At 54.4% G+C, this 19782-nt stretch overlaps 1 protein-coding gene across 1 annotated transcript in view; it reads right to left on the bottom strand.

The window, feature by feature from the left end:
* The window catches only part of RPTOR (regulatory associated protein of MTOR complex 1), a 105872-nt gene that overhangs the window by 35868 nt on the left and 50222 nt on the right, over positions 1–19782 (bottom strand). Inside the window, exons 11-20 of the mRNA XM_030962212.1 lie at positions 18301–18402; positions 14003–14086; positions 12942–13052; positions 11173–11247; positions 10623–10688; positions 9860–10051; positions 8304–8444; positions 6886–7003; positions 5215–5355; positions 4565–4723 (exon numbers count right to left, since the gene is read on the bottom strand). Of these exons, the coding sequence (XP_030818072.1) occupies positions 4565–4723; positions 5215–5355; positions 6886–7003; positions 8304–8444; positions 9860–10051; positions 10623–10688; positions 11173–11247; positions 12942–13052; positions 14003–14086; positions 18301–18402 (1189 nt within the window). The remainder of the gene's footprint in view (positions 1–4564; positions 4724–5214; positions 5356–6885; positions 7004–8303; positions 8445–9859; positions 10052–10622; positions 10689–11172; positions 11248–12941; positions 13053–14002; positions 14087–18300; positions 18403–19782) is intronic.

Consider the following 19782-nt stretch of genomic DNA (forward strand, 5'->3'; position numbering starts at 1 on the left):
CCCTGCAAAGGGCCAGGGCAGCCCCCATGACCCAGCTCCTCCCTCTCAGCCCCCTGCAGAGGGGCTCTGTCCCACCTGGCACCCAAAGGATGCTCCAAGCGACATCTGCTGAAATTTGCACCTGGGAATCTCACAAGGGAGCACCTGGACCGTGCTGTTTGTGTGCTGGGGGTGTCCATGCAGAGCCTGCAGCTGATCCCAACCTTCCTAGGGACAAACCAGAGAATCCCACACTGCTTGGGCTGGGGGGGACCCTAAAGCCTGTTCCACACCTTCCACCATCCCAGGTTATTCCAACCTGGCTTTGGACACTGCAGGGATCCAGGGGCAGCCACAGCTTCTCTGGGCACCCTCCCAGGGAAGGATTTCTCCCCAGTATCCCATGTAACCCTTCCCTCTGGCACTCCAGGCCCTTGTGGAAATCCCCTCCCCAGTTCTCCTGGAGCCCCTTTGGGCACTGGCAAGGCTGTAAAACCTCTAACAATGTAAATTGTTATAAGGCTGTAAATTGTAAAGGCCATAAACATATATTTATGTAATATTGTATAATATTTATATAATACAGTAAAATTGCAAAGGCTGTAAATATATAACAATGTTAAATCCTGGAAGCTTCTATTACCAAGCACAGAAAAACTGGAGAGGGAAGGATAAAGAACAAGAAGGGAGAGAGGCAAAGTGCTACAAGGTGTGGGAGGAAAAAAGACTCAGCTCATGAAGCAGCAGCCAGGTAATGTCTGAGGTGTGCCCAGAGCTGTGCCCAGAGCTCTGCCTCCCACACTCCAGCCTGTTACATAAGGGCCAGTGGGAAATCTGGATGCCTTCAGTTCTTTAAAGCCCTTGAAAGAGAGTAAAAGGAAAGGGAGAGGAGGAAGAGTGAGGGGGGCACCCAGCTGATTTCCCAGGGGCCCTGGTAACCACCTCGATCACAGAGCAAGAAACCCAACGGCATTTTTTATACATCTAAGTGTCAGGGAAAAAACAGATTTTAAGCAGAACTGTGCCAGTGCAATTCCCCCTTCACCTGGCAGCCTTTGAGGAGAACACAGGGAATTTCTCCAAAGGCACCTGGGGCTCAGGGCTGCTGCTCCCAAAGCTGCTCTTTCCTGCTGCCACTGCCCCACTGTCAGAGCGGGAGTGACACTCCTGACACTGCTCCCTGTCCGATCCTGAGCTCCAGTCCCTGGGAAAGGGAGCAGCAGAGGTGGCAGGAGGAACAGCAGCTCCATTTCACCTTTAGGGCTCCAGTGCCCACACTGTCCCCGAGATGCAAACCAGGAGCTGAGGGGGGCTGAGCACTAATGGAAGCAGACAGCTCTGTAATTAGTCACTGACTCCCAGCCAGTTCAGTGCACCTTGCAGGGTGGACTCATGTTTACAAAACCATCCCCCCTGCTAAGAATGTCAAAAATAAATTGCCTGCCTTTCCCTGAGTTGGATTGTCCCTGCACACGTGGGGCTCAGCTCACCTGTGAGCCCTGAGCACAGGCTGGGCTCCAGCAGCTGCAGGGGGAGCACAGTGCATGCAAACCCCACTGCTCGTGGCTTTATTTATTCCCTTTGGTTTGCCAGCCTGGGACAGAGTTTCTTTCCAATCCCCTGTAAAAATCACTGCAGTGATTTGAAGCCCCACAGATGGGGCAGCTCCACTTCCCAGCAGCACTGCAGCAAAGCCAGACCAAGGCTGCTCCCTGCTCCCAGCTCCTGGGGAGGGACAGGAATGAAACCCTCACACAGCACACAGGCAATGCTGTGCAGGGAAATGCAGCTGAAACATTCCAGGCTGAACAGCCCTGAGGATCTGGGCAGCTGCTTCCCCTCAGTGCCAACCACAGCTGCTCGGTGTGCATGCCATGAACCCAGGAGGGACCCTGGGTGAAGGGGACACCCCAAATCCCCACAGCTGCTCAGTGTGCATGCCATGAACCCAGGAGGGACCCTGGGTGAAGGGGACACCCCAAATCCCCACAGCTGCTCAGTGTGCATGCCATGAACCCTCCTCCTGCCAGGAGGGACCCCGGGTGAAGGGGACACCCCAAATCCCCACAGCTCCCTGAGCTCTGCTCCCTGCAGGCACAGCCCAGCCCCTGAGCCCCCCTGAGCTCCCCCTGAGCCCTGGGCAGAGCTGCAGCTCCCCGTGCTCCACAGGAGCAGCTCAGCAGAAGCAATTCCTCAGGGCAGGCACCCCTGGCACCACCAGCAGGGGACACAGCCCCCTCTGAGCAGCCCCTGCAGCAAGTTCCCATTCCCAAAGCCCACCCAAACCGCTGGGTTTTGCTGCTGTGCCTGTTCCCAGCTGCGCACACTGCTGGCTGACCAGCTCCTCCTCATTAGCTCGGTGCATTAACGCGGAGTAGGAGGCTCCCCTGCCCCAGTTCTCTGTTTCCTGCACCTCAGTGTCCACCTGCACCTCTGCAGCACCCTCTGCCCTCAATGGCACTCTGAGGCACATCCTGGGAAGTGGCAAACAGCTCTCCACCCCCAGCCTCTCCTGCTGCAGGAGACAACAATTCCCCAGCATTTCATGGCTCCCAGATTTATTTTCCTCCTTCTTTGATCACTCCTTAAGATAATCTTTCCAGCCAAGCTCTCTGTAGGACAAAGGCTTTCACGGTGCACTTTGCATATGAATAATCAGCCTCGAGGTATGCAAACCCCCAACTTAATTCCATCCCTTTTCCTATCTTAAAGCTGAACATTTCCAGGACACCAAGATTAATGAGTGGCTGTATGGAAAAGCAGCAAGGCTCAGCTTCCCTTCCAAAATGATGTCTTTGTTGACTAACCACAAACTGCCTCTTGCCAGCTGGAAAAGTGGGCCAGAAATAAATGTCTCTCCTGGTGCTGGCCTGTCTGGCCAAGGAGCAGCTGCCAGAGAACACAGAGCTCGGCTCAGAGCGTGTGTGGTGCCGTTTGGGGAGCCATAATGGGCACATTTGGCCCACAGCTAGCTAAGGAACTGCTTGTAAAATGGGACAAGGAGGAACGGAGAGGTTCTCCTCAAGTTTTTGGGAAGAAGTACATTGTATGGTGCCTCAGTGCCAGGGTAGAGACTGATCCAGAACAAACCCTCACATGCCAAGCTCCTAAAACTGCCAGAAAGGAGCAAAGGGCTGAGCTTCAGCAGCTGTGGCTGCTCCTGGATCCCTGGAAGGGCCCAAGACCAGCCTGGACAGGGCTTGGAGCACAGTGGGAGGTGTCCCTGCCCATGGCAGGGTGGCACTGGATGGGCTTTAGGGCCCCTCCCAACTCAAACCATTCTGGAATTCTGTGATCAGTGACTCAGCTTAGGACAGGAATGCAGAGCACAGAACACAAGCTGTGGCTGAAAATGTCTCCTTTCCCTCTTGCACACCAGATTCCTGCTCCACTTGGAGTCTCCCCACGTGCCCCAAACACCTTTCCCATTGCTCTGGCCATCTCAGATGCCTGGCAGAGGCCTTGCTGCAGAGCCAGAGCCCCATCTCCTCTCGCAGAAGACAAGAGCAGAGCACAGCATCCTTCAGGCACAGGTCTCTGCTCCCCTGCAGCAGCAGCTCAAGGCACATGAAGGAGCAGGGTTAGCCTGGGCTGCAGAGCTGTGGGGGTGGCTGGGGCTGGTGGCACCTCTCCTGGGGAGCAGGAGACAGGGCTGGAGGATGGTGATGCTTCAGAAGGAATGAGAAAAGCCTGGCTTGTACCAGGCAAATGGGGAGGTAATGGGATTCTGTGCGAGTCATGAATTTTAAACACTTCTCTAAGCTCCAGCTGGGTCTGAGCTCTTTGATGGATCAGGAATGAGGGAGGCCTTGGAGAGCTGCTCTCTCTTTCCAAAGTTCCCCTCACCACCTCCAGCTCCTCTCCAGAGCCCTTTCCAGCTGTGCTGCACAGCTCTGGTGAGGCACACACCAGCCATCAATCACACACCAGTGGAAATGGGAAAACTCCAGTCCTAGCTCAAGATGGAGAGAAATTTCCTAACATCCCTGCCATGCTTCAGAAGATCCAATGTCATTACTGATAATCAAAAGCAAATTAACTGATCAAGTTCCTAATGAACTCATGATTTTAAACTGCCACAGGGGCTCAGTAATTACAATCCCTGAATCTTTCAACTCGGGAGAGCCAAATCACCATTAATTCTCCTAGAAAACAGAGCAGGGAAAATGTTTCTTTGGTCAAGGCACAGGTGATTTCTCCCTGAGTTACCCTCTTTGCACTGATTTGTGAAAATATGGGCCCATTTAGTGATTACAGAGGAAACACAGAGACTTCCCCCAGCATTTCCCCGTGCATGCTGCTTTCCCTGGAAGGAGGCCATTCCAAAAGCCAGGTCCTTCTGCATGGTGCCTGTGATGCCGTGCCAGAATGGCTCAGACTGTTTGAAAAGCTACAGGTATTTTAAAGCCAAGCTGTTGTGGCCCCCACATTTTTGTGCCTGAATTCCTAACAGGATTTCAGTGCAGCTTAGAGCTGGAGCCAACAGCTCCCAGTGCCACCCCTCTGCTGGGGTGACCCTGGCACACACAGAGCAGGGAGGGGAACGTGCTGGAGCCCCAGGGCAGGGCAGGAGGGCTGTGCTCACCGATGAGGGAGTTGAGGGAGGAGTAGGAGCTGACTCTTCTCATCTTGTCGATGGTCTCGAAGGACAGGATGTACTCCTCGTTCTCGGGGCTGCCCAGCGTGCTGCTGGCACTGCTGCTCGTGCTCAGGTTCCCAGGGGAAAAGGCCACAGAGCTCCCAGCTGCCAGGACACAACAGCAGATGCTGGAACCAGGACTGGCAGGAGAACAGTTTTCACCCAGACAAAACAGCCCTTTTCTAAATCCTGCCACGCTCAGGGAAGGAAACCCCTTACCCAGGGGGCAAAGCCACAATTCCCCTTTGTCATACTGAAGGATTAAACACGGAATGGGCAAAAGATTGAGTTAAAAATCCACTTATGCTCGGAAGCCGGAAGGCACGTTTTCAGTCCCCAAACACTCAGAAAAATCAATGCTAATGACAAGAAAATTGCAACTAATTATGAGGGGGCTCCTCATCCAAGCCCTGGGAGCTGGACAATTCGGGATGAAGCGCCAGCTGCAGGGTTGTGGTGTTCCCTGGCTGGCACAGGGGGCAGGGGAGGCACAGGGGGCAGGGCAGGTTCCCTGGCTGGCACAGGGACATAGGACGTTCCCTGGCTGGCACAGGGCAGGTGCCCTGGCTGGCACAGGGACACAGGAGGTGCCTTACTCTCCTCGTTGAGGCTGAGGTTCTGCAGGCTCTTGTTGAGGCTCCTGGCGCTGGTCACGGCGCGGATGTTGCCGTAGGAGCTGACGGAGCGCAGCCGCGGCGTGCAGGGCCCGTCCCGCACCGGGGTCAGGCTCCCGCCCTCTGCAAGGCAAGAGCAGCAGTGATGCTGAGCTGCCCTCAGAGCCCCCAGTGCCACGTCTGAGTGACACCCAGAGCCTGGGGAAATGGCTTCTTTTCCCCTGGAAAATGGCTTCTGTTTGCAGCCACTCGCCCTGGCTGACACTGGGGTAACCAACCTGAAAATTGGCAAACTTTGCTGGGTTTCTCCAAAACTGAAACACCAGCAACCAGGACCCTGCAAGGCCATGGCTGGCACCAAAGCCAGCCCCAAAGCTGGGTCAGTGCCCAGCAAATGGGCACTGACCTCCCTGCCCTATGGGAGCTGTCCCTGCCTAGGACAGCAGGGAACAAGATGAGCTTTAAGGTCCCTTCTAGCCCAAACCATCCTGGGGTTCTGTGGCTGATTCTGACAGTCTGTCAGACTGATGCAAATGAGTCATTAAAACAGCCCTGATGTGCACAGAGTTTGGCATTCTCTGTCAGGCTAGAAGGGGATATGCTCTGGCCACAGATCCAGCATGGATTCTGTGTCTCTGCTGTCCAGGAGGGCAGTCTGGGACATCCAACAAGGCCAGGTGAGCCCAGCCTTGCCAGTGCCTCCCAGGGGCCCTGGTGACTCCTCAACCCCTGTGTCAGGACAGCCTGAGGCAGCCTTGGCCAGCTCCTCTCTGCTGCTGCTCATCAAACCCCCCTGGATTTGCTCATCATCAGGAGCTATGAAAATTCTGGTTTCCTGACCAAATTTCAGGCCTGATTTAAATCATATTAAAGTTCCATGGGCTCAGTGGAGCTGCTCTGTTTCCCTGCAGAGTGGCTGCACTGTGGTGAGGAGCCAATGCTTCCAGAGTGGCCCATTTCAGGATTCTTTTGGATCAGGAAAAGCCCTGTAGAAAGCCCTGTAAACATGCAGTGTTTATCTCCTGCAGCAAATGGGGAGGAGCTCATTTTCCAATATGATTCAGTTATTCACAGGACAGGGAGACCAAACCACTCTGTGCAGAGACAGCACACTGCCTTGTCTCCAAGATCCTCCTGTTATCCTTTAAGATTTCCACTGCAGTTTACATCTAAAGGAAAGGTGAGGTCAGAGACAACTTCACCAGGACATTTCACTCCTCACACAAAGCCTCAGACACAACAAAAGGGATGGGGCCACAGGCTCAGAGCACAGAGTTCTTCCCCTCCTTGTCTGGCCCTCCCAGCAGCAGGGCTGGTTCATGGTGTGCTGGAGCTCCCAGCAGGTCACTGTGACACTGAACGTTCACGTGTGGTTCCAGAGGGGAGAGAGAAAATGAGCCTGTGCTGCCTTGACCAGCATCTCTCTGAATGGGCAGGAGCTGCAGCCAAGGCTCAGTGCAGGATGGATTTCTCCAGTGTAACATCTCACAGGGCTGAACAGACACCAGGTGTCCCCTCCTTGTCACCCACCATGTCACAACAGGGCTCTTTAATAAACCCCCCCCCAGCAAGAAGCTGTTGGGAAAACTCCTTCAATAATTCCCAAATACTTCCAGGCCCCACATCTCCTGGCCAGCCAAAGCCAAGCCCCACCTGGAGCAGCAGGAGAAGGGAGAGGATAATTCTTCTCCTCTTCTATGAACTGCAAGGCCACGGTGCAGAAGTTGCTCTCGTACTGAACCACCAGGTGACTCAGGGCCACCACCAGCTCCTGGGGAAAGAGCACAAGAAACATCTCATGGGTACACAGAGAAACAAGGCACTGAGGGCAAACACTGACCAACACTGTTGGTGTTACTGGGTGGCCATCCAGGGTGGAAATTCTCCCTTAATTCAAGGGGTGAACTGCAGAAAGGCAGAGGACTGTGTCTCACACCTGATTTCTCAAAGCCTTTCCTACCTGGCTCCCTCTCTTCAGAGCAGCTGCCCAAAGGGAGCTGTCCCTGCCTAGGACAGCAGGGCTTGGAACGAGAGGAGCTTCCAACCCAAACCATCCTGGGGTTTGGGGCTGATTCTGACAGTCTGTCAGGCTGGTACAGTGCCACTGACCTGGCCCAGCCCACGGGGTGTGTGTGGCTCCCTCAGAGCCAGGGCTGTGCCAGGGCTGGGGGCTCTCAGCCCCTGTGGCACAGCTGGACCCTCCTGGCACTGCCCAGCCCCTCCAGGAGACACCTCCTGCCTGGCCCCTGGGAACAGCAGACAGGAGACAGAGCTGCCTTTGGCTGCTGCCTCTGCTCAGGGACTGATCTCCCAAGGAGAGATTTATGAATCTCCCAGAGCATTCTGTGTGACACGCAGCTCTCTCCTGAATTAAACTGATTAAATGCTGGAACGAGACAACAGAAATGAATCTTTGCAATGCTGCTGACAACTGCCAGGGTGTTGATGTTCCAGTAAAGTAAACACAAACATTAGGACACTTCAGAACAGCCCTCAAAAACAATCCAGAATGTCAAAAACCATTTAATGTACTATTGATGTACGATGGTGCCTCAGAAACTGTAGCTCTCCCAAAGCTGGAGAGGGTGGCAGCAGCTCTCTGGCCACAGAGAGCAGGCACAGACTTTCCCAGAAAAATCCTGGGAAGCTGGCTGGAAGCTGTGAGAAACTTAGAGGAAAAGAATTCAAAAAATTATTATCTCTCTTTCTGCAACCATTGTTTATAAATATGGTTCTCTAAAGTGTGTTATTGATAGCCACCAGCAGTGTGTGAAAAATTTTCACTTTGAGACCAATCAGGTCTTAGTTCCACCACTGTTTCTATAAGAACTGTAGATTTCTAACAATAAAGTGTCTTTCATTCCTTCTGGATGATGGAGTCAATAATTATTACCTGGCTGGGGGCCTGCTACCACAGGAGAGCCACTCTGAGGGGTTTAAAGGCAGGGAGGGCTTTTCCCTGGCCAGAGCTCCCTCATTCCCTGCACAGCCGTGCCTCAGGGAGCAGGGCCAGCCCCAGAGCACAATCCAGGCACAGGCCACAGCTGAAGGAGAGGTGTGAATGGCCTCACCTTGCGGACCATGGGGCTGCCATCGTTGATGAGCTGGGCCAGCATCATGGCCACGTTGTGGTCGATGGTGGTCGAGTGGTCCGTGCGCTCCGCAGAGTTCCCCACGAACGTGCCCAGGGCAAAGACTGCAGCACAGCGAACCTGGGGGCACAAAGAACAGCCCTGCCTGTCCCCTTGGGCTCTCAGTTATCCCCACACACAGCAGCACTGCAGACCTGAGCTGCTGGGTCAGTGCTGCAGACCTGAGTGTCGCAGACACATTTGATGAAAAATCTTTTCTTTAAGATTTTTTCTCTTGAAAAGCTGAGAGGCCTCAAGAACAAAATGTAAACAGTGATTGTCTGCTGCTGTGGAATGCAACAGGTGCATCTGTGATTGGTCTCATGTGGTTGTTTCTAATTAATGGCCAATCACAGTCGAGCTGTCCGGACTGTCTCAGTCAGTCACAAGCCTTTGTTATCATTCCTTTTCTATTCTTAGCTAGCCTTCTGATGAAATCCTTTCTTCTATTCTTTTAGTATAGTTTTAATATAATATATATCATAAAATAATAAATCAAGCCTTCTGAAACACGGAGTCAGATCCTCGTCTCTTCCCTCATCCTCGGACCCCTGTGAACACGGTCACACCTGAGCTGCTGGGTCAGGGGGGCCCCTGGGGAGCAGCAGCCCCAGCAGCCTCAGCAAACTGGGCTTTAAGCATCCCCAGATGCAGGATATGGTTAATTTCCCAAAATACTGAGTGACCTTCCCATGGGTGGCTCTTCCAGTTGGTGCTGCCTTGAATATTAATTAACAGGAATAAGGTACACACAGCTCCTGTTGGGATGTGGATCTTTTACAGGAGTGCTGACTACAGTCTTCAGTTATGGGTTTAGATGATGGAAAAATGGAGAAAAACCAGGGAGAACTTTGGAAAGCCACCCCACCTGTGCAGAAATACTGCTCAAAAAGGGGGGAGGATGGGGCCAGGGACAAGAAGAGGAGGATGCAGGACAGAGGCTGGACGTGGAGGGGATCTCATCCCTAATCCCTGCACGTTATCAGAGCTGTTTATCTCAGCTCCCTTCTCCCAGGGTGTGCTGGGTGTGATGGGCTCTGTCAGTCACTGCCAGGCCCTGCACAATCCCTCCTCTCCTGGGAGTGTCACAAAGGTAAACCACAGCCAGTTAAAGATGCCTTTGCACAATGAGCAGGGGGAGAAGAGTTTTCTTACTTGGACAAAAAGACTAGAGGGATTTTTGCAAAACACAGTGACTTTTGGGACCGCATTTTTAACATCTTCTGTTAGCAAGGAAGCAAAAACCATGGCACTGCAGTGCCCAGGTCCCAGGGGTTTGGGGCTCTGTGAACTCCCTCTGCATTTCTTTGGAAGCTCCTCTCCTAGAGCGATGAATTTTGATTTTTGGGCTTGTTTGATTTGCATCACCTTGGAGAAACAGCAGCAAGGTCCCTGTCTGAAGCAGACACAAACCCAGAGCTCTGGAATGCCCTGCTCTGCAGGAACTCCAGCCCTGCCAGCTCCAGTGGGGTTCACCAGGAGAGCTGGAGTTTTACCTCGGGGATGGGATCTGAGAGGAGGCTGTAGAGCTTCTCATGGGCGCTGTCTCTCACTCCACACCACCTGGCTGAGTCGAAGTTCTGCCAGATCCTCCCCAGACAAATGGCCACCCACTGCCTGAGGAGCGGGTGGGGATCGTTCAGCTGCTCCAGGCAGATCGCTATCAGGTTCCCCTGCAGGCAGGCTTCCTGCAACACAAACCGAGCCTTTTGTTTGGGATGACAGCTTCCCACCTCGTCCCCGCACAAGGAGACTATTCTGAAGGAGTCAGGAAGCCAAGAGAAAATAATCGTTCAGTGGTTCCAGGCTGATTTTGTTACAGAATACCAGCAGCACGAAGGGAAAGGCAGCTAGAGTTGATTAGATAGTTGGGCATTAAAATGCTTTCTGCAATGCATAAAGCTTCGTTTTTCCTCTTTGGAAACGTTCCTTGCACCTGTCAGAGCCCCAGGGCTTATGGCTCAATCCACAGAGCATTCCCAGCCATCAGGGTCCCACTGGACAGGACCAGAACCCTTCCTGTGCCAGTGGCTGTGCAGGGACCCCTGTCCTTGTCCCCCACTGCCAGGTGCTGGGTACACAATGTCTGTCACATCTCCAGGCCAATTCTTCTCTTCATCCACACAGAAATAACAAAAACCAACGCCCCAGTTCTGTTTCCAGGTTCAGGTTTAGTGCAAGCCAGGACACCTGTACAAAGCCAGGGCATGAGGCAGAGAGAGGCAGCAGAGGATGAGGGGAAGGGCTGCTGGGACTCACCTGCCCCGTGTTGTAGTTGTTGACAATCACAGCCAGGATGAAAGCTGTCATGGTCCTGTGCTCAGCCTGAGAACAGCACAGACTGAGGTTAGCTGGGGGCAGAACAGCCACAGCCCACCCTCAAACAGGACATCATCCCCAGAGCAGGCTGTGCCATGGTAAACAATGAGAAAATCCCAGCTTGCTTTCCCCTCTCTTGGCCCCATTACACCCCAGCATGCTCCCAAGCAGCTCTGGGGAGACCCCAAACACCCTTATGGGAACCCAGCTGCTGCAGAGGGAATTGCCAAAGCTGTGGGGCAGTTCCCTGCCCCAGCAGGCACCCTGGAGCCCCAGCTGCACCCCCAGGGACCCTGCTTTCAGAACCCCAAGGAGTTGGTACAGCCTTGGCTGGGTGGTGCCCATGCCCACATCCCAGCAGTGCCTGCCCAGCACAGCTCTGGGTGCCACTGCAGGGGAGGCAGCCCCAGGTGGCACCAGAACTGCAGCACATCAGCTAAAACAGGCAAGGAAATGCTAAAGAGCCTGAATAAACGTGACTTGTCCTTACTGGCATGTAGGGATCTGCCAGGACTGAGAGGAAATACTTGTGCCCATTGTCCTTCACCAGGTCAGCCTGGCACGACTGAGAGAGAGACAAGAAACCCACAGTGAGAACCACAACACACACATTCCTTCCTCCAGTGATGTACAAACCTTTCATTCCTCAACCATTTTTCTCCCACCCAGTTTCCATTTGAGAAGCCAAAAGAAGCTCAAGCCCTTCCTGGGGGCTGCACCAGACAGCCCCAAGGGGCAGGACAGGGAAGCCACTGCCAGAGTGCCACAAAGAGCAGGAAATGTGAGCTCCTGTGTGGGCAGGAGCCAGAGCAGCCACCTCTGGGCCACTCTGAACCTCCCCAGGAATTCCTGTGTCCCACCAGAGCCAGCCCAGGCTGCAGAGCAGCCCCTGGGGAGCACAGGGCAGCTCAGGACTGGGCTGACACACCAGCTCAGGCTCCGCTTCTGGGGTCATTCTGAGAGGATCCACGTGGAGAAAGTGAAAATGGAAGGGAGGAAACCCTGACTTGGCACAGCTCCCCGTGGCACGGGACAGGATCATGCATTTTTCATCAGGAGGAGAAGGGGAAGGAGGGAACTAATTGCTGAAAGGGGAGGGTGGGGTGGCAAGGCAGAGATGCAAGGGAATATTTTAGTGCTGAGGAGAGGGAAGCTGCTGGATTTGGCAGAGCCAGGAGCAGAGGGCCTGGGCTGCTGCCAGGCTGCAGCTGCAGGAGAGGCTTCCCCGACTCCCGCTCACCCCAGGCTCCTCTCAGAGCCTGCCAGGGTCAGCACCTTGTGTTCCTCACCCAGAACAGCCCCTGGAGAGCAGCACAGGGAGCTGCCCAGGCCACCCTGCTGCTCTGCCCCTGCTGCCCAGCTCCTGGGGCTCGGGAGGGAGCAGGGCCACACCTGAGCCCCTCCGTGCTGGAACACAGGGGAGCCCGGCAGCACTGACACCTCCTCCTCCTGCTCCTGGGGGAATAAACAGCTCCTGTGGCAGTGAGAACACAGCCTGACCCAGCCAGGCTGCAGGCTTGGTGTGCAAGTTCAGACTCACAGCAAATACTCTGTCTGCAGGGAGCTGCTGCCTGTGCCCCCCCAGCAGCATCCTCAGCACCTCCCCCTCCTGCCTCCCACTCCCACCATGTGCTGCTGCAATGAGGGAGTGAAACAGCACAAAGAAACCCGAACCCACCCCTTCAGAGTGGCTTTTCTGTGTGTTTTGCTCTAAAGCTCAGCCTGCAAACAAGTGGGGCAACGCCAGAGCATGGGAGGGAAGGTGTGAGGGGCAGGACAGCACATGGGAATCACACCTGAGCCCTGGCACACACCTGGGGCTCAGGCACCACAAGTGAGCTTCTCCAGAAGAGCTCTGGGATGAACAGTTTTCATTTGCTTTGCTTTCCCAAATCCTCTTAGGATGTTAATGAAAATATTGCTATAAAACTAAACCTGACAATGCTGGATCAACAGAAGGAAAACCTTCACGAATTCAGTGCTGTGCTCCATACTGAAATGCAGGAGAGACACAAAAATAATCCCCAAAGAGGAAAGGTCCAACATCCACAGCAGGTCAGACATTCTACATGGACTCCCAATTGTGCCTGAATTAATGTGAGCACCTCTCCTAATAATTGTACAGTGCTCCACTAATTGCACCCACAAACCACTGAGTCAGAGACACCACTCCACACATTTCCCTGCAATTACTTACCAGCTTCATTGCTCATTTGCAAGCCCAGCAAGCAGGGCTCTGGCTGGGCCAGGAATACTCACACTGTCCACTGCCAGGATCTTGGCCCAGATGAACACAAGGAGAGGCCTCAGCTCACGGGCTGAGCTCTGCAGGAGCTTCAGCACATAGGGGAAGATGCCAACAGAGAGGGCCTGGAGGGAGAGAACAAATCCCTGTCAGCAAAACCCAAACCCCCCATGGCAGCTGAGCCCCCAGCAGGGCCCAGGGTGCAGCATCTTTACAGACACAGCTGAGAAATCTGGTAGGAAATAATGCCCCAGTAAAGAGGGGATCCCCGTGTGTTTGTCTGTTGTTATTTTCATCTTGAATAGCACCAGGTACTTCCAGACTCATGTGGTCCATGGAGACCCTGAGTTAATCCAGCCCCAGCCTCCTCTCCTCACAGCCTGGGCTGGTTTTTGCTCCACACCCTCGCCTCCCTCAGCTCTGCTGGCTCTCCCAGCTCAACCCGTCACAGAGTTCAGGAATTCCAGCCCTCCCACTGGGAACTACCAGGTCTCTCCAGGAGGAGGTACAGCCAAGCACTACAAAGTGCCATCACTGAGCTGCTCCAGGACCAGCTGCTGCTTCATCTTCATCACTTTTATCATCAAACAGCTCCATTTACGGCAGTGCTTTAAACTGCTCCTGTTTAATTCTTATTTACGCTCCACACTGTGCTGCCACTTTCCAAACTGCAGAATGCAGCTGCTGCCTGCTCAGAAGAGCTTGTAAAACCCAGACACCAAACAGATCAAGGAGGAGAAGAAAATGATGCAGCCAGTAAGCAGAAAGAACACATAATAAATGCATGTGCTATTTTTTTGGCTATTTATTTTATATGATATTTCCTCCTGGTTTGTCCCTGGCATTATTTCACCCTCAGCTGTTCCCTGGGAGCTCCCCTGGCTGCACTGGGCAGGAGCAGGGGGCTGGCTGTGATGAACACAAACCCGTGTGACACCTCTCCCTTTCCCACACTGGGTCACTGTCAGAGCTGTGCTGCTGCTGCCCAGCTCCCTCCCCTCAGGCAGCAGTGCACCCACCACCCCTGCAGAGCACAGGGAGGGAGGCATGGAGCCCACGGGCAGCCCCCACGCACCAGACTGACAGCCCAGGGCCCCAGGTCCAGGAACCTCCCCAGCAGATCCAGCGCTCGCAGCCGGTGCACCTGGCTCAGCAGCACCTGCAGGGACAGCAGGGGAAAGGGGTCACTGCTTGGGGGACAGGAGACAGGAAAGCCTTGTCAATATGATTGCCTGGCAAAAGATTTTGGGAATATGGAAACTCTAAGTGAGATTGAAATGAAAGCAAGCTTTGAGATCCCTCAGTTACTGAACAATTGGAAAACAATGGTGTGGCTGGCTGAAGGTGATCCCCTTTTGATGGAACAACACCCTCTGCTTGCAGACAGGCCCGAGGGTCAGAGCAGACCCTGCTGGCTTGGCAGAAGGGGCCCAAAGAGGAGTTTTTAGGGTTTAAAATGTAACCCAGTGTGGTGATGTAATGATTCTTACAGGCTGTGTGTAAATGCTGTAGGATTTGTATCTTGTACCAGATTGGTTAGTGAGAATTAGAAAGTTCAGCACAGAAGAAGATTTATTGTATTGTAATGGGAAGCTCTCATTCTCTCTTTTACTCTTTCATCCTCTCTCTTTTACTCCTTTACTCTTCCTCTCATCTTCCCATCCTCTTTAACACACTCTTGCCTTCTCTCTCTTTACCATTCTCTTTACTTCTCTTGGGCCTCTGACAGCCTGGCACCCTGCAATGCCCTGTGCAGGATCTCTGACAAAGCTGGCACCCTGCAATGCCCCTGTGCAGGATCTCTGACAAAGCTGGCACCCTGCAATGCCCCTGTGCAGGATCTCTGACAAAGCTGGCACCCTGCAATGCCCCTGTGCAGGATCTCTGACAGCCTGGCACCCTGCAATGCCCCTGTGCAGGATCTCTGACAAAGCTGGCACCCTGCAATGCCCCTGTGCAGGATCTCTCACAAAGCTGGCACCCTGCAATGCCCTGTGCAGGATCTCTGACAAAGCTGGCACCCTGCAATGCCCTGTGCAGGATCTCTGACAAAGCTGGCACCCTGCAATGCCCTGTGCAGGATCTCTGACAAGCCTGGCACCCTGCAATGCCCCTGGCAGAGCAATCCCTGAGGGTCCCAGCTCCCTTCCCAGCCCAGCTCCTGGTGCTTCCTGCAGCAGGACCCAAAGGACAGCTCCAGCCCAGCCTCCCCCTGCTCCCCAGGCTCAGGAGCACAGGAGGAGGCTTTGCTTTCCTCGGCAAATCAATAGCACAGACTTAAGAGGGAGCAAAAGGTCATGTTGGTCGTTAATAAAAATCTCATTAAAATGGAGCCTGACAACGCTAATGAGGTGGTGCTTTGCTGGCTTATACCTACCCTGGTGTGAAATATTAACAGATAGACTTGCACTTCTTAATCTCCTTAACAGATGTAAGATATTGGAATGCAACGTTTAATCCTCAGTTTAAATTGAGGAACATCCTTCAGCGTGGATCTCAGGGAAAGAGACTCCTTGATTTACCTCCCCAATTCCATCCCCTCCTCAGTGTGTTTGCATGCTGCATATTGAAATGAGATTATTTTTCATGTTTAATATTGAAGAATAACTAAATTGCTTGGCTCACATCTCACACTCTGGATGACTGGTACAGGGCACTGAGGTGGTGCAGGAAAAGTCCAGAAGAAAGCAGGGGGATGTGATAACTGCTGCTGTGGGCTCACTCTGAATATCAGAGCTCAGATCTCAGGACAGGTGACAAGAGGAAGGATTTTGGTCATCCTGCCCTAGCTGGCACCAGCCTGTCCCATCCAACAGCCCAGCAATAACAGGGGCAGCTGTTTGGGACTGCAGCAGGAGCAGAGAGCAGGTGAGGCTGCAGCAGGGCTGGGACAGCAGCAGGAGCTGGCAGGGGCAGGAGGCACAGACGTGGCACAGCTGGCACCCTGCAGCCTGCAGAGAAACCAAGGGACCCCAAACTCTGCCAAGAAAGGGAACTGACTGCAAAGGCTGTCTGGGTGAGGATGAACCGCCAGCTCCACACTCTGCCCTCCCACAGCACATCCCCCAGAACACTCTGGGGCTGACTGGAAAAGCTCTGGGGCGACTGGAAAGGCTCTGGGGGACTGGAAAGGCTCTGGGGCGCTGGAAAGGCTCTGGGGCTGGAAAGGCTCTGGGGCTGGCTGGAAAGGCTCTGGGGCTGGCTGGAAAGGCTCTGGTTTGCCATTGTCACCCCAAACAAAGCCCTCAGCCTCGCAGGATTTCCCATTCCCAGCTCCCCAGTGGCTCTGCACAACACCCTGAGCCCAGGCTGAGATATTGCAGAGCCTGGGGGGAGGATGGAGGGCAGCTCCTTGATCCCCTGATTCCACTGTTCTCCTGGTGGATGCTGGAGATGCTGCTGTGCCACCCCCCAGACCAGCCCTGCGTCACCGCGTGCGTCCCTCGTGTCCCCAGGCAGAAATGGGGAGTTAATTACATCCACCACGCAAATTAGGGACAAGCCAGGACACAGGGGGCTCAGGGATGTGGCACAGGCTGTGTTTTAGCAGGCAGCTCCTCACAAAGGCAGGATGAAGTCAGGCCTGCAGTGGTCTGTGCACAGGAGATGCCACAGAGTGACTGTCACAGGGATCAAGGCTGGCCAGGCCGTGTGTGCTGCTGCTGCTCCCTGATGGTTTCTCTCCCTGGGGTCTGAAACTCCCTCCCTTCCTGCCCTGGATCAGCTGGGCTTGGCTTCTCAGGATGCTCAGACCTGTTACCAACCCATCTTATTCCTGTACAATTAATGTGCTATAATTATAACAACAATTACACTGTCCCAGCTCGGATTGCTCCAGGCAGGAACACAGGTTCCTTTGCCAGGTGACCTCTCAGTTCCACTGCAGTCACGCTCCTGCAGAGCCTGCTGGTGCCAAACAATCCCTTGGAAAGCAGCAAAGTTGGAGCTGGAGCAAAATCCTGCCTGCTTCCAAGGCAGTGACAGAGACAAACCACACATCTGCTTATCCACCTCATCTCTCAAGGCTTGGGAGACTCAGGAAATTAAAATCTGGTCTTGCAGAGATGGATGGTGCTGCCAGTCACAGGCCCAGCTGATAGGGAAGGGGAGTCTCCTCCCAGATCCCTGTACAAGGAACATTCCTTTAAAAGAAAAGCTTTAAATTGTGCTGCCCACAGGCTGGGGTTTGTATTTCTGTCAGCACAAACTGCAGGGGAGAGGAGGCCAGAGCAGGCTCCAGATGACAGCTGCAATCCTGGCCCTGCCATAGAACATCACCTGAAACACTGAGTTCTGCTTCCCCTGGATTTCCTCTCCTTCCAACATGAGAGCTCTGCCTCGTTTGAGCAGTGTCCCCCACGCTCCAGGTGTGCAGAGCTGGGTGCTCCTGCAGCAGGGCTCCAGCCCCACATAAAGGGAGCTCCAGCCCCACACAAAGTAGCTCCAGCCCCACACAGAGCGGGAGCTCCTGCAGCAGGGCTCCAGCCCCACATAAAGGGAGCTCCAACCCCACACAAAGGGAGCTCCAGCCCCATAACAGAGCTCCTGCAGCAGGGCTCCAGCCCCACATAAAGGGAGCTCCAGCCCCATAACATACAGGGAGCACTTCCCAGGCTGCACCAGAGGGACAAAGGAGATATTCCCAAACAGAGTTCCTGCAGCAGGGCTCCAGCCCCCACATAAAACGTTCTACAAATGGAGCCAAGATAAAAGCTCCTGCAGCGGCTGACAGAGCTGGGACACAGAGGAGGTGCCAGAGGAAAGGGACCCCACACAAAGGGATGTGCCCCATACAAGCTCTGCAGAGCCCAGCCCCACATAAAGGAGCCACCACACAAAGACCCAACGGGAGGGGCAAGGGCACACAAAAGGAGGTGGATACGTGGCTCTGCTGAACTCACAACCAGCTCTCATTTACCCTGGAGAAGCCCCTGGTATTTGTGTTCCCAAAGGGCACCGGGTTGGCTGAGGGGGCAGGAGAGACAGGGACATATGGCAGGGGCAGAAACAGGGACACCCCTGGGACAGACAGGAACAGCCCTGGGATGGGCAGAGAGTGACAGGGACATCCCTGGGACAGACAGGAACAGCCCTGGGATGGGCAGGGAGAGGCAGAGACACTCCTGGACAGGCAGGGAGAGGCAGAGACACCCCTGGGACAGGCAGGGATGCCCCTAGGACAGGCAGGGAGTGACAGGGACACCGCTGGCATGGGCAGGGACACCCCTGGCACAGGCAGGCAGGGACAGGGACATACGGCAGGGGCAGTGAGAGGCAGAGACACCCCTGGGACAGACAAGGAGATGCAGGGACACCCCTGGGACAGACAGGGACCCCCCTGGGACAGACAGGGACCCCCAGCCCAGCACTGACCTGCAGCACGATGGGCAGCTGCTCCGGGGGGTTGCGGTTCTCCACGCCCATGGTCAGCCACACCTGGAATGCCGTGAGCTGCTCGGCGAAGAAGGGGCTGTGCTGGGGGAGCAGACAGGGAGAGCAGCCTGGGTTAAACACCAAGCAGGGAAGTCAGGAGCTCTGACACCCCTGGCCCTGGCTGTGCCCTGAGGCTGTGGTTTGGAACTGACTCGTGTTTGCTTGGGGTTTTCTAAAGGCACAAAACCTTCCCAAAGACTGAGCAGACACACATCCCTTAAATGTGGTGGGGAAAAAAGGAGGCAAGGGTGGAGAAAGGGGAAAAGTGAGCACAAAAGGTCCTGGGGAAGCTGGCTGCTCTCCCCCCAGAGCAGCAGATGGAGCAGCAGAGGATTTATCTGCTCTGCAGAGGCCATTTCACTCCTGCAGCAGCACTTGGAGCTGCCTCTGCCCCATCCACAGAGACACAGCCCAGGTGCAATGAAAACAAATTCCTCATCTCATCCATCACCCTGAGGATGTGCTGCAAACTCAGGGTGAGAATGCACTGACCAAAGCACTCAGCAGCTTCCAGCAGGAATCCACAGAGAAACAGGAATCAGAGGGGAAGGAGGGAGGGAAGAGATGGAGGAGGGAGAGAAACCCAGCCCAAACCCATCCCTGTGTGAGCACCGGGAGCCCCCAGGCCCTTCCCCAGCAGGTTATTGTGTTTGCCAGGTCTGAGCAGGCAGGAACAGCCTGGGAGCAGCCAGGAGAGGTTTGAGATGTGCTGCTGATGCACCCCAGCCCCGAGGCTGTGCCCAGGGCTGTGCCCAGGCCAGGCTGCACTGGCAGCCCCCAGCAGGTCCCTGTGCCTCACCCAGCTGCTCCCCAGCCCTGCCAGGCTCACAGTGGCCACAGAGACACGGGGACTGTCCCTTCCAATCCCCACCCAGGCTGGAACTTGGCTGCACTCTGCTCCCAGCCCCAGCTGCACTCTGAGGCTGAACCTGCCTCCATTCCAGCCCAAATCCACAACAAACCCCATTTGTCAGGCCTGAAAAGGAGCCTGGAAATTGCTCCCAGCCCACCCTGAATCGATCTCCAGCTGAGAATGGCCACTCTTCTCCGTGACCTCCTGCCTGATCCCAGCAAGTCTGCGCCTCTCCCACCCCAAAACACTCAGAAATCTCCTGAATTTCAGCTCACTTGACAGAGAATGCCCAGCTGAGGGTTAACACTAATCAAAAAGCCTCCAATGGCATTGTTAGAGACTGAAAGTAAAAATGAACGTAAGCCAGGAGAAGAAAAATAGTATTTTTTATGTTCTAAAGCAGAGCACAGAGTGAGGAAGGCAAGGGTGGGAGGATAAAGGCCTCAGGGCATCCTCATCAACCCCCAGCCTGGCAGGAGCCCACAGTTCTCTTCCTGAACTCAGGGCTTTGCAGACAACCTGCAATTACAGCCAGAAAAGCTGGGGAAGTTTGGGAATATAAATAAACT

The sequence above is a fragment of the Camarhynchus parvulus genome, chromosome 18 (assembly GCF_901933205.1).
Source record: "Camarhynchus parvulus chromosome 18, STF_HiC, whole genome shotgun sequence".
NCBI classification, from domain to species: Eukaryota; Metazoa; Chordata; class Aves; order Passeriformes; family Thraupidae; genus Camarhynchus; species Camarhynchus parvulus.